The 14,299-nt window shown below is 48.8% G+C and overlaps 1 protein-coding gene across 9 annotated transcripts in view; it reads left to right on the top strand.

Annotated features, from left to right (window-relative positions):
* Positions 1 to 14,299, top strand: part of FRMD4A (FERM domain containing 4A) — a 682,056-nt gene that overhangs the window by 602,174 nt on the left and 65,583 nt on the right. For all 9 annotated transcript variants that reach the window (XM_027559897.1, XM_027559895.1, XM_027559900.1 and 6 more), the window contains 3 exons: positions 2,699 to 2,775; positions 7,795 to 7,933; positions 14,140 to 14,281. In XM_027559897.1, coding sequence (XP_027415698.1) covers positions 2,699 to 2,775; positions 7,795 to 7,933; positions 14,140 to 14,281 — 358 coding nt within the window. The remainder of the gene's footprint in view (positions 1 to 2,698; positions 2,776 to 7,794; positions 7,934 to 14,139; positions 14,282 to 14,299) is intronic.

The raw sequence follows: 14,299 nt of genomic DNA on the forward strand, positions 1-14,299 counted from the left end.
GAGGCTCTCCACTCCAGGGGCATGGGGAGTACTTTTGGGGAACGCCCGGCATAAGTTCTGTTTTAAAAAGCCAGGGAGGGAGGAATTGCCAGGGAACCCACCCCCTGAGTGTTGGGCTTTGGGAGTTTTCACCAGGAAGGAGGGAGCTCCCAGCCCGAGGCCCATGTGAGGTGCTTGTCAGTGCACCAGCGCCAAGAGGATAAAGCCCAGGAGGTCTGCCCATCAGATGCATGTTCCCCCACATGTTGTCCCCCAAAGACAGTGCCCGAGGCATGAGCATCAGTTAGGACCAGTGGCATAATCTGCAGGGCCCAGGACAAATGAAAATTCAGGGCTTGTTGATCAAGCTTATTGAGACTTTTGAGATGGAGACAGCAGAATGTTAGACCAAGCACAGGGCCCTCGGGTCACACACCTGAGAAACAGGTCCTGGCCGAGGCTCCACCTTACCTGGCCAGGTGGGTGCCACACACATGCTGCAAGTCCCCCTCAGGGATCAGCCATCTCCTACCCACCCCTCTCTTTGGAGAAAAGGGGATGGGGTGTAGGCAGGATACTAAATCCATACACTTCAGATTTCTGGGACTTTTATTTTCTTAAACCCCAATGACAGGGCTAGAAGTTAAAAAAAAAAAAAAAAAAAAAGCTTAATAATTTTGGCTGTTCTGGAGTTAATCTACTTCATTTGCCAGGATTTGGGAGAAGTAAGAGCAACTAGAATTGCACTGAGACCTGAGTTCACTGAGCATTTACTTTGTACCGTGCTAAGGATCTCTGTTGCTTCTACCTTAGAAGCGTTATTGCCATTTTACAGATGGGAAAACTGAGGCTAAAGGCGATGCGGTCACTTACCTGATGTCACACAGTTTGGATGTAGGGGACTCAGGATTCAAACAAACGTAGCTGGACTCCACAGCATCTGCCTGGCCACTTTGTTCTGTGTACTGCCTACCTCCAGGTTACAAGGTCAGGGAGCTGTTAGTTCTGGTGCTTGTGTGTCTGTGGCCAAGTTCAAGTGGAACCTCGGTAAATACCTATCAGTGGGGAATCCGAGAGGAACTCTGTGCATTTCACTAAGGGGTTTACCAGAGCATCAGATAAGATGAGCATCAGATAAGGCTCAGATCTGGGACTCAAGTCATCGACTACACAGGTGGCTTTTCATCTGTGATTGGACACAACGCTCTCTGAGCTCCGGTAGGACTTGCTTTCCTTGGAAATGACCTGAAAGGAGAAAAGGAAGTACAATTTTCCTTGGACTTCAGAGCAAAATGTACTCTGAGCTGTAAACAAAAGAGATGGCCCTGAAATCAGAGAAAATCCATGTCCTCCTCCCCGTTAGGCAGACAGAATCATTGTAAGATTCTGCAGAGCAGGTTGTGAGAAGGCAGCCTTGCCAGAAACAGTTTTTATTCCAGCCCAGTTTGACAACAAGGCGGAGTCCTTTGGCCAGGCCTGTGTCTTGGGCCTGGCAAGGAGGGTTGATGGGACACAGAAATTGTTGTCTTGCAGGAGAGAATGTGAGCAGATCAGAAAGTGTCAGGGGTGTCAGGTGAGAGGATCCTGGGTCTAAGATAAGACCCTGAAAAGCATCTGCCTTAACTCAGTGGGCAAAACAAGGGAGGACCAGGGGTAAAAATCAGCCACTTGCAGGGTGAAGGTCTGTTTGGCCCTTCTTTGGGCTAAACAAACTCAAATTCTATCGAAGGGACTGCAGTATTGCATCAGATACAAATATGAATGCTATGGGCATCACTTGAACTTCTTTTGACATTTCCCTCAGAGTTGAAGTAACTTTCTTTTTCATCCAGTGTAAGAACCCCCTCACAGAGCAATGTTGCCACCCTAATTACTCCCAAACATCTTAGTGAACAGACTCGCTCAGCCAAGGAAGAATGTCCACCAGGCCCTTCAGGGCCTTTGGGCAGCGCCAGGAACTCGGTTTAGCTTCCACTGTTCAGAACAGCCCTAATTTCACTCTCCAGCGCCCCAGTGGCCACAAGCCCCTGGCTGCAGCGTCCCGCTAGCCCTGATTTTCTTTGTGCTGAAGAAAGAAGCTGGGCTTGTCAGGCTTCTGTGGTTATCTGGAGTCGCCTGCCCCCAAATAGGGTCCGAGCAGCCCCTACCCTTGGAGGGGAAGCTTCCCCGGCCGCCCCAGATCACCAGGGCGAGTCCAGCCGCTGACACATTAGTGGGCGGGAAGTGGAGTCCCGAGGGGAGGCTGGGAATGCGAGTGCCTTACCACTGGAGCACTGCAGGGAGGAAGCCGGATCAGCACTGCAGGCAGATGGCTACTACTCCCTCCTGAGAGCGCCGGCTCCCTCCCTCCCTCCGCCAGCCCGCCCTCCACTCCCCCTCCTCCCCCTCGCCTTGGAGGGAAAACTGCAGAGCCGGGAACTGTCTTGGAGAATTCAACAAAGGCCCAGCAGAGCCGGGGAACCACTTGAAAAGAACTTGTTTTGTTCCTGTTGAGAAGCCTGCAGGAAAATCCACACCCACGTTGCCAGGGTTGAACTGGAGAGCTGTGTGTGTGTGTGTGTGTGTGTGTGTGTGTGAAGCAAGAGGCATAGGAGGTGCAAACAACTGTACGGGTTCAGCTCTGATAAGGAAACTGCCAGCTGTAAGTTCAGCCACAGCGAGAGGACTGCAGCCGTGAACCGCTCGCACTTGAACTTCAACTGCGTTGTTTTCTGTCCAGATATTCCAATGGAGACAGTTGGAAAACCTGTATTTCAGAGAGAAGAAGTTTTCTGTGGAAGTTCATGACCCACGCAGGTAAGCTAGAAATGTTTTTTCCTCCTGGGAGTGCTGACATATTACTTACATTACTATTTTTGTGCTGTCACTGTTCGTGTTATTAATTAGGGGGAAGAAGGTGGTTGATTGGGAGAATTGAGTTTTGTTTTTGTTCTGTGTGTTGAGAAATGCAGTGTGTGTGTGTAAAGAGCAATGCCATGATCATCTCATCTGACTACATGTGTTACTTGCCCGTCTATGTGGAGTTGTCTTTACAAGCCGGGGCATTTTAGGAAAAATTTGTAGCGCTTTGGAACGATTACCAAATTAAAGTGAGCAGTGGCCTGAGTCCTTTTAGGAAGTTTTTGCCAGAGAAGAGTCTGAGGGATGGCTTGTCAGTTTCTGAGACTGTTTTTGGTTGGACAGTCAGCAGCAGAGGGAACCTCCAGTCTAAAGAGTTGTGCTGAATGGTCTCATTTTGTGAGCTGTAACTTTAGGGTATTCGCAGTGGTGGGTGGATATGAAAGAAATGGAAGTCTTTTCCTCTCCACATCACATTGTACCCCAGGGAGCACTCGTGTCAGAATGAGTGCTCCCCAAGTCCAGCAGCGAACAATAGGGTCCCGTTTTGGAATGCAGCAAGCCCTTCGAGGAAGGTTCTCGGGGCTGGGGGGTGGGGGGGTGCACTGTGACTTTTCCTCTCTTTGTCTGCTAGTCCTAGAGTTACAGGCAGCCCAGAAGCGGCTGCAAAATTCCCTGAAAACAGACCTAATGCTTAAGGATAAATCACTTTCAACAGGTCCAAAAGCAGACTGAGAACAGGAAGGAAGCCTTGGAAAGACAGGCGGAGGGCAGGGTCTCTAGGGGAGTAAATGGGAACGTGAAGTGCTGTTGCTGCCCCGGCCGTGGCTCAGGGCAGAGGAACTGTTGGCACCAGCTTCGCACACACATGGCTTCTGGGTGCTCAGGCCAAGGTGCCTCCCAGAAAGCTCTCAGCACAAGACCTCCAGAGTAAGATTCATGCCCCATCAGAGGGTGAGGCTTGGGGGGGGCGGGGTGGCGTCTCTGCTCCTGCAGCCAGTGATAACCCAAGAGGACTGATGCACCACTCGCCTGGTCGTGTAATCTGCGTGAAGCAGCCTCCCATGTAGCCAAGAGCACCCTCCACGACCATGGTTACTATGCAGTCGGCAAGCGGAAAACGACTTAAATCCAGGTGGTGGTCAGGTGATGACAGGAGTGCTGGTGGCATTTTTCAGGGTCCAGCGATGAAGGGTCTCACGGTCTGGAGACCCAGTCTCTACAGAGCAGGAATCCATTGGTGCAGGACAGGTGGTAGGAGAGATGCTGAAAACAGTTTCCCCAAATGAGTGCTACAGTGGGTCAGATGCAGAAAACACGGACGACTGACAAAATAAAGATGGAGATTGAATGACCTAAGGGACTGAGGGTAAGGACTAGATAGCCTCTCCGAGCCTGTGTGCTGCTGGGAATTTTGCTAAGGCAGAGGTACCTTGGACACATCCTTGCGTGTGAGTCTGTGTGTCCACATCCTTGCATGTGAGTCTGTGTGTCTGTGTTCTTGTTCTCTCTGGGCCTGTTGTCCTATCCTGTTGTAATACCAAATTCCCTTCCTTTTCCCAAGGCCCAGGGATATCGAAAAGAGTCCATACCTCACAAGTTCCTATTACCTGGGCCTTTAGCCTATTACATGAAAGTGATCCATCTCACATTGTTGAGTAGCATGGGTATTCGGGCACTGTCCCGCAACAGTATTCATAACTTACTATGTGTTGCTTTGTATAGAAAAAAGTCAGACGGGGTCTACTTGCCCTGAAAAGAACTTCTAGCACTGCTGAGGAGAAGGAATAAGGAACTTAATGTTTATTAAGTGTTTGCCATGCACAGCCACTGTTCTAAACACTTGGACTGCTATCTCATTGGGTCCTTGCTATAACCCTGAGAAGTAGGCACTAGTGTTCTTGTCCTACTTGGGAAATAGGCCCAGAAGAAGCACAGTAACCTGCTCCAGGTTACAGAAAGCAGTCGGATGGAGGCAGGGTGTGAACCCGGGGAGTCTGGCTCCATAGCTCACGTGCCTTCCACCACATTATACATGGGCAGCGGGTACCAAGTGCCAAACGACACAGCCCCTAAATGCTGCAGCTGGCCAGGCTGGTCTGGAGAGGCATCCTGAGAAGGAGAAATCTTTAGCTAAGGACATAGAGCTCAAAGTGGGCCCTCTGGGGGATAAAGATGTCAGTCAGGTGGGTGTCAGAGAGAGGAGGGAGGTAGAAGAGCCAGAGGCAGCCTGAGCACTGAACATGAGCCGTGAGCACATCCCCTCAAGGAATGTATTCCTGGGTCAGCCTGGAGTCACCAGCAGAGAGAGGAGAGGGGGACAAGGAGAGGCCAGATGTGGCCTCCTTGATGTCAGAGGTGGAAACCCAGGTTGACGATGGCACTAAAGGTGCACCAGAGTAGGCAAAGGGGACCATTCTAGATTAGCTGCTAAGCTGAGTGGTGTAGCCAAAGCTCCAACCCCGTCTTCCACCTGGCGCTGCAGTAAGTGCTGTTCTACAGGACTCCTGGCGCTCCTCCAGTTAAACGTGTCATCCTGTTGCTGTTGCCTTGTTTATTTGAACACGGAAGAGTCATCTAATAGTCTGTACTTTGTTGGGATGGTTCAGTAGTCAGCCCCTCCCCCAAACCAGGAAGGAAGCCAGGACTGAAGTTATAGGATGGCAAGAGCAGGGGCAGAATCGTGTCCTGAAGACCAGTGTCCCGGGACATGGTGAGTACAGAGGGTGGCTCGGCCGCCACAGAAGATACTTCAAGATTTTCTCTCCTGGACATGCATCCTGACACAATACCCAGCATTGTGTCTGCGGTTCACTGGGCTTGGCAGATATTCCATTTCTAAGGTTTTGGCCAAACAGAAGAGTCGGTGGGATGGGAAGAGCCTGAAGGGAACCCTGTAGAGAAAAGACCAACTCATAATCGAGTGTGAGAAACACTCTGAGAGCATCTGATTCAGGTGCTGCTGGGAACACCCAGGCCGGCCAGCCTTCTCCCGCCTCCTACTCCTCCACCTTACCTGAAAAATACACCTCACCTGGCTCTGCTCTCTCTGCTGCCACTGAAGCACATTTCAAATGACTTTTCCTTTCTAATTCACCTTTTCTAGGAGGGGTAAAAAAACGTATTTACTCCCAGGATCAGCCATTGCTGTGGAAGCCAGATTGAGTGTTCGCATCGCATTTCAGAGACCATGGGGGTTTCCTTCTCACTCTCTCGCCAGCTCTTTTTCTGTTATTTTCAACTTTGTGTTCTTCCATGAGCTGGTATTTTACCTTTGGTTTTAACCAAAAGAAAGAATAATGCTCTGCTTAGAATCTGTAGCATTAACTAACCACCAGTTTGGAATTCCTCCTTAAAAGTGGGTCTGTAGAACACCTGCTGTTAAATCTTGAGACCCTAAGAGAAGATGATTGGAGCAGCTTCTAATTTCCTTCAAGGAAAAAAACTGGCCATGAAAATAATGTGATTATTCATAAGTCCTGATCACCCCCAAGATTCTGGAAATGCAGTAGCTCAATCTGGAACACATATTGTTCTTCTGATGTGCACATAAGATACCCCAAGCCTCACCCCACTGCCCCCTCACCTTGCCCTACACATGCACACATGCAAGTATGCACACACTCATTCTGAGATTTCACTTGCAAAATCGTGTACCCATCCTATAAAATACACTTCACTAAGAACACAATCATATAACTTTTCCCCCATGATTCCATTAATGTGATGAATTACATTAGGACCAGTCTCTCCCACCTTCCATTTAAAGTCTGATTGCCTCTCTCTGCACCGTACAACATCCTCCACATCTCCTACATCCGTGTGTATGTGGAAGTGGTTTGGGTAGCAGGAGGGAGATTGGACGGGCCCATTTCTTTCTGCCTTCCCTATCCTGATTACTTTTATACCCCACCTGCCCTCTGAATATATTTGAAATTGAAACCAGCTCTTTCAAGGAAGATTGCCTAAGAATAACATAAGGAGTCCTGATTGCCTTAGATGATGTGGTGATTAGAAGAAAATTTACTCATCCTTCACGACAGGCAGTGTTGCCTGGTTAATAAAGGGCATTGTCAAAGGCTTTTCCTGTCTCCAAAGTTTGCCTTGGCCCAGTGCCAAGAGCTGAAGATCAGAAAAGACCGTCCCGTGACCTCGAATGACCCATCTTATTCCAGACAAGGCAGAGGCTTAGCCAAATTTTGATCCCTAAGGAGCCAGTAAATCAAAATATTAGCAGGATTCACAATAGCCACGATATGGCAGCAACCTAAGTGTACATTGATGGATGAAGAAATTGTGATGTGTATGCACAACAGAGTATCATTCAACCTTAAAAAAAAAAAAGGAGACCCTGCTGTTTGCAATAACGTGGATGGACCTGGAGGACGTTATGAAGTGAAATAAGGCAGACACAGAGAACAGAACTACATGGTCTTGTTTATAGATGGAAACTAAAAGAGTCGATACACAGAAGCAGAGAGAAGAATGGCCGTCACTGGGGGTAGGGCAGAGCAAGGAGGCAGGGGAAATGGAGAGATACTGGTCAGAGGGTACAAAGGGGTAGTTATGGAAGAATTAGCCTAGAGGCAGAATGTACAGCATGGTGACTATAGTTAATAATATACTGGAAACTGGCTAAGAACAGATTTCAGGTGCTCTGACCATAAACACACACAAGCACACATGATGGTAATATTGGAGGAGATGAGATATTCTTTAGCTTGACTGCAGTGATGACTGTGTATATGAAGATCAAATCATCATATTCTATACCTTAAATAGAATCCGTTTCTATTTAATAAAATGAAAAGCTGGCCTTTGTCAGCCAGCTGCACGTGTGTGCACACAAGGCCCTTCGGTTACCTTTATGCCAGAACTTTTGGACCCAGTGGGTTCTTGGTAAAAGCTGTGGACTGAGGACTGGAGTCCTTCATGGCCAGCGCAGTTGGTTGACCCTTCTGGTTCTTATTCTCCCAGGGCTTCGGTGACAAGGAGGACATTTGGACACAGCGGCATCGCGGTGCACACGTGGTACGCGTGTCCAGCACTGATAAAGTCCATCTGGGCTATGGCCATTAGCCAACACCAGTTCTATCTGGACAGAAAGCAGAGTAAGGTAAGGGCCTCTCCTGGGATGGGGAGGGCCTCTGCGGAGACCAGACCTTCCACTGAGCCTTGAGCTCTCCTAAGGGCAGGGTCCTTGTCTGGATCTTGTAGTTTGGGGAGTGGGCATTGGATGGCTGGGGGAGGCTCTGCATCCCTTGCTCTGAAATGGGCACAGGTACAGACTGGCCTTTTAGGGCTATCAGAGGCAGGAATGAGATCAACTCTTTAAGAGAACAATTCTTTCTCAGCGACCTGGTCAAGAATAGTCAGAGCCACTTAAGCCATTTGACACAGCCAGGTAGGAATTCTGCCTGCGCTTTCAAAGCCCTAGAGCCTCTCCCAGGAGTAAGCAGTCAAGCCCTTTTTGGTGTGTAAACACTGGCATGTTGTTTTCCTTTTGAGAAAATAAAAAGCAACTAGTCTCAACTAATAGACACCACCTAACTGTTGAGGATAATTGCTTGTGAAAACCCTCCAGGCTTTTCCAACTGCCAACTCTTCTTCTGAAAAATGCAAAACTGGAAACATTAAAAAAAAAAAATTAAAAAGCAACAACTCTGTTTCCCTCAGGTAGACCCAGAGCCTCAGGCCTTGATAAACAGTCATCCTCCAAGGGAGGTTTGATGTAGCCCAAGTTCACAGACACGGGGTGGGGGAGGGGTGCATTTTCTGGTGGGTGGGAAAATGACATCTCCCCAGTTCACACAGGGCTTCCGTCAACATTCTGCCCCTTCTTCCTCCTGCCTCGGCTTCTGGGCTCCCCTCGCCTTCCCCACCCAAGCCTCTCCCGTCCACTACCCCTCAGGTGAAGAGCCGTATCAAGATGGGCTCAGTATCTTTCTCAGGATTCTGGTGGCTCAGGAAGGGTGGGGAATGGACCTTGGCCCCTTGCCTAGCCGTACCATCCCCCATGGGAGGTTTTGTCCCAGCCCATGAGTCCTGAAAGGGGAGGAGGTGGCAGGACTCTGGGCTTACTGGGCCCAAGACTTATTGGATTGGTGCCCTTTGGTATTCTTGCAGCTTCCCCTTTGGTGTTACTTTCCTTCTGGTTGGAGATGCTTTTTTCCTGGCTTGGGGAGAGGACTGGAAGGAGAGCTGTTGAGCAGGAGGCAAGAGAAAGATAGTAGGACAATAGGGCAGGAAGGAAGCAGACAAACCCTGAAGTCATCGTTCAGTTTCGAATCACAGCCTTTCCCATGTGGGGGTCACTTTCTCCTCTGTAACACATTTTCTCCTCTCCTAGGTCTTCTTCCTGACCCCTCTTTCGGTCATTTTCTGGGATGAGTGGGCACAGGGTGGAATATTTTTGTTGCCAGGAATAATGAGAGTGTTCTACAGCTCTGCTGGTGATGACGGGCTTTGGCACAGGAATTTGAGGCCCGATTAGATCCAAAGAAACAGGGCCAAAGTGCTTTTGACTCATGCTTTGTATTGAGACAGTGGGTGGGTGTCAGCGATTTGCCCTCCGGTGGCAAGAGTTGGAGGTCGAAACCTTAGAACCTGATTCTGTCCTCCGTACTGTTTGGCAATGCATGATGAGAGGTAAGAGAGTTTGACAACCCTCCTGAACCCCACTACCGATTCCTCTTGCGAGGACCTCACACACACTGATACTCAGTGTTGAATGCCGAAAAGAAAAAACATGCTTCACCCTAAGGATTAGCTGTTTGAACTCTTCCTCCTTGTGCTGGCTTTTTGCATTAGAACGTCTTTGGGGTAATTCAGGAGGCTCATCCTTAGGGTTCTACAGCCCTGTTGAAGGTTGTCTAACCTGCAGTTGGGGAAGCTTTATGGAGCAGGCTTACAGGTCAACCCACTGATACAGCAAGTAAACCTTTAAAAGTAACCATCAGGGACTTCCCTGGTGAACCAATGGTTAAGAATCCGCCTGCCAATGCAGGGAACACGGATTTGATCCCTGATCCAGGAATATCCCACATGCTGCAGAGCGGTTGAGCCCGTGTGCCACAGCTACTGAGTCCAGAGACCCTAGAGCCCATGATCCACAGCAAGAAAAGCCACTGCAGTGAGAAGCCCATGCACAACTAGAGAACGCCCAAGCACAGCAATGAAGACCCAGTGCAGCCAAGAATAGTTAATTAAAAGTAACTATCAAGGATGACCTGTTAACAAGAAGTGTCTTTTAAGAGACCAAACCAAATGCTTATAGCCATAGAGAACTTTCACCTCAGCAACCCCTGGAGGGCTGAAGGAAATACACCTATTCCTAGGAGCAGGAGCATTTTCCCCAGATAAGCTCTGAATATTCACAGGTACTCCAGAGCCCATGCATTTTCTTTTGGAACCAGTTCCTCTGCCTGTGGTATTAGGCAAGAAACAGGTTGCCCCATAGGGAAGTCCAAGGATTCTGCCTTCTCGTTCTGTGACCCTGGACAAGTCTTTCCTCACTCCTTGCTTTCCTCAGTTAAAGAACAGCAAAGAAACCCCTGACAAAATCATTGACTGGGCCAGGGACACAGTGTTTGTGATTGCTTCAGGAGATGGGAGCTATCTTTCATTATTGTCATTATTAATCGAGCATGCTGTTCCCTGGCCGACACCTGTATGAAGTTTAAACTCTTTAAAAGTACCCCCAAACCAGAGATGATAAAATTTGCCTCAGGAATTGTGTTACAACACCTTTCAATTCTGGAATGTTCTTTAGACAATAGCAATGTGACCCATCTCCAGTGGGCAGGATGGTTCCAGGTGCGTGATGGTTGGCAGACCTGGGATGAAGTGTTTCCAAGTATTTCTGAGCAGCCAGTATTGGCTGGCATGCTAGCCATTGCTTCACACTCTACTGTAGTGGGCCGTGCCAACCATTCCTTTCTCTGAAGTGCTTCAGCAAAGCCCAAGCCTCCTAAGGAATTCTTTTCAACCCCAGAAACAAGTGTGGTCTGGTGGTTGGAGTCAGCAGGGGTAGGTAACCGAGAAGTCTTGTGCTCATACACTGGCACTTGGTTATTTTCTTCTTTCAGGGTTCTGGTGTAAGTCGCTTAAAATCTCTCCTTGTCTCTCTCCTCTCTGTCTCACTCTCGCTCGCTCGCTCTCACACACACAGCCTGCATCACTAAAGACAGAGCAGAATGAGGATGAATACACACACACACACGCGCGCGCGCACACACACACCCACACACCCACACACACACCCACACACACACCCACACACACACCCTCCGTCACTAAAGACAGCAGAAAGAAGCCCTTCTGGTTCCTTTCTGGTGGCTCCTTCAGAATGAGAGGCTGTACAGTCACCAGTGACATTTGGTAAATTACATCTGCTGACCCCAAAGATCAGAAGTGTCATCAGCTGGATCCTGCCAACCTATGTGCCCAAGGAATCTCTAATAGAGTTCAGAGGGAAATATTTGAAAACTTAAATTGTTTAGAGTGAATATTAGTCACTGTTCCTCTGAATTCAGATTGAGGACTTGTTGAGTTGGCCCCCAGATCTAACATCTTTCCTTCTTAATATTTTTTCCCCACTTGATCCAATCTGCTATTCTTTATTCTGTCTAGATCAAAAGCCAAGTGAAAGCATGGTAGAGGCTGATTAAACCTGGCTCACAGAATGCCTGTAGTAATACTTAGTACAGCAAGACCCTCCAAGCAAAACGTCTAGAACTTTGGAGGCTCTTTGACCCAAAGACTTGACTTTACAAGGAGGGAATCTCCCCATCAAGTTGTCTCCTCTATAGTGCCCTCTCTCCTCCTGATCCACATGGGCATTGTGATATTTCCATTCCAGACAGAAGTCAGTAATTTCCTAAAACTTCTGAGAAGCTAATCTCCCTCAAAAGCGCACGTTATCCCTTTTTCCTAGTTTGTTTCCTGTCTCCGAGGTTAGCATGACAGGGATGGGGTCGAGGGGGGATGGGTTTCCCACGAGATTGATGAGATCCCCTAAAATATCCAATGGAGTCATTCATTGAACCTCACTTAGCAAATTCCTCCCAGGACCTGATTTATAGCTTATTCCAATTCCAATGACCTTGATGTCTGTTATCTAATTTAGTCCTGACATCACACCTCTGTGATGTGGGTTTTAAGAGCTCCATTTTACAAACAGGGATCTCGGGATCAGAGAGGTTGGAAATCAAGGTCAATCTATGATTTACTGGAAAGAGCCGAGATTCCAGTCCAGGTCTTTCTGACTCCAGAGCCTGGATCCTTCACCAGGGTGAATTGGGCTGTGACTTCATGAGTTATTCTTGCATAACTGCAAGCGTGGGCTCCTCTTGGTGATGCGTGGGCCTTGGTAAGAGAATAGTGTTGAAAGAAAGGAAGTGATGGATTGTGCTTTCTCTGCTTTGCTCAGAGGATACAACTTAGCCAGGTGCATGTGATTGATATTCTGTGTCAAAATGAAACGGAGGCCTTCCTGCTTTCTGCTACAAGCCAGAAAACCCTGCCAGGGGCTGGCAGCTGGGATTATTTCATGAGCAAGGATGCCTTCACCGCAGGAAGGCGGCCTGGTTCTGAATGTAGGGACAAAAGTTGAGGTCGGAGAGGAGACAACAGTTAAGGAGGGACCAGTTCCTGGCAGTCCAGTGGTCAGGACTCTGTGCTTCCATGGCAGGGGGCACCAATTCAATCCCTGGTCGGGGAACTAAGATGCCACAAGCCACATCATGGGAAAAAAAAAAAGGAAGGATCACTGAGATAGAAGAGTGTGAGAAAGAAGACAAGCCAGACCCGATGAACAAAAAAAGCAAAAAATCTCCGCATTTCCTCTGCCTTTCAGACTCTCATCTCATTTAGGTGAGGAAAGTACTTGGCAGTCGAAAGTCATTGCCTTTCACCAATTTTGGCATCAACACGGAGGCCAGACAAGGGCAGGGTCTCAGGATCCAGACAGACCCTGCTGGAGACCACTGTGGGCACAGGATGTGAGGGGAGCCAGGCAGTGGTCTGCCCACATTCCACGGTTTCTCCTGTGTCAGGGACAGACTGGGCCTCACACCAGCCAGGGGTGAACACACACCAAATAACTGCAAACCTCAGTGGGGAGCCTCGCCTGGTTCTATCCGTGCATCCCTGGCATATCGCCAATGACCGCAGAAAGATGGACACATGTACAGGTTACACTAGCATTGATCGCTGTTTTCTGGAAGGCCACAGTTCAGCAGAAGCCCCTGCCTGAGGAATTATCATGAACTGATTTCCCGATAAAGGAAAAAAAAAAAAAACACCCTCAAATTGTCAGGGGGCACGCAAACCCATCTCCACTTCCAGAGCTGGGAACTAGAGCAGAAAGCTTCACTGCAGCAGTTACTTTTAGGAATGTAATTGTGAACAGAGTCCTCTTCTGATTGCTCTGTTGTTTGCCAAAGTGGGCCAGTTAATTTGTGGAGTCAGTGGAGTCTTAACTGTAATCTGAAGACTTGGGCTCATACATTTAGGTATCAAAATGGAAGCAGGGCACCGTGTCAGGTGCCCCTTAGTGGGAACCAAACATCCCAACGAGCATTTGTTCCAGAAGCCCTTACACACCATGCTTACACACTATGCTTGCACACCACGCTTGCAGGCTGGTAGCGTGGTCACTTCCCAACCCTCTGAGTTTTCGTAGCTCCATGGCTAACACTTTAAGAGTTATGAACCACTTTAGAACTTACTGAAACTTCCTAAACTTTCTTCAGACATCTCTTAAATCATTCACCAAGCTGACAATTATTTTTTTCTCCTTCTTTAAGCACAAAATCCTGTATAATCACTAGTGTTTATTGACAGCTATGTAGGAGGTGGCATGGGGAGGGGAACAGAAGGGGGAGGAGAAGGGAGGGAAGCCGTTCACTCGTCTGACTTCCTTTGACCCTCACAAAACCTTGAGCAGTAGGTGGTGGTCTTCCTGTTTCATCCTTGGGAATAATGAGGCTCCATGAGCCTAAGTCATTCCCCAAATCGGGACCCGCCCCCAGCCCCCAAGATCTATCTGACTCCAAATCCACACTCTGTAAGCCCTGTACACACAGCCTGGGGGATGACAGGTTTAGAAAATTCCTAGTGAGTCACCTCTGGAGTCTTATCTGCTCCCGAGGGAAAGTTTCAGAGGATGAGCGATGGGCCCCGGGACACACACAGAAAAATACTGCAGTTCGGGCCATGAGGCCATTTGCTAGATCTCAGGATGACAAGCTGTAGTCAGCGTGTCCTCGCCAGGAGGGGAGTGTCCTCCACCTAATCTGTCCAACCCGCTGATCTTTTTAGTCGAAGATCCATGCCGCCCGCAGCCTGAGCGAAATTGCCATCGACCTGACAGAGACGGGGACGCTGAAGACATCCAAGCTGGCCAACATGGGCAGCAAAGGCAAGATCATCAGCGGCAGCAGCGGCAGCCTCCTGTCCTCAGGTGAGCAGACCCTAAAAG

This window comes from Bos indicus x Bos taurus, chromosome 13 (assembly GCF_003369695.1).
Source record: "Bos indicus x Bos taurus breed Angus x Brahman F1 hybrid chromosome 13, Bos_hybrid_MaternalHap_v2.0, whole genome shotgun sequence".
Lineage (NCBI taxonomy): Eukaryota > Metazoa > Chordata > Mammalia > Artiodactyla > Bovidae > Bos > Bos indicus x Bos taurus.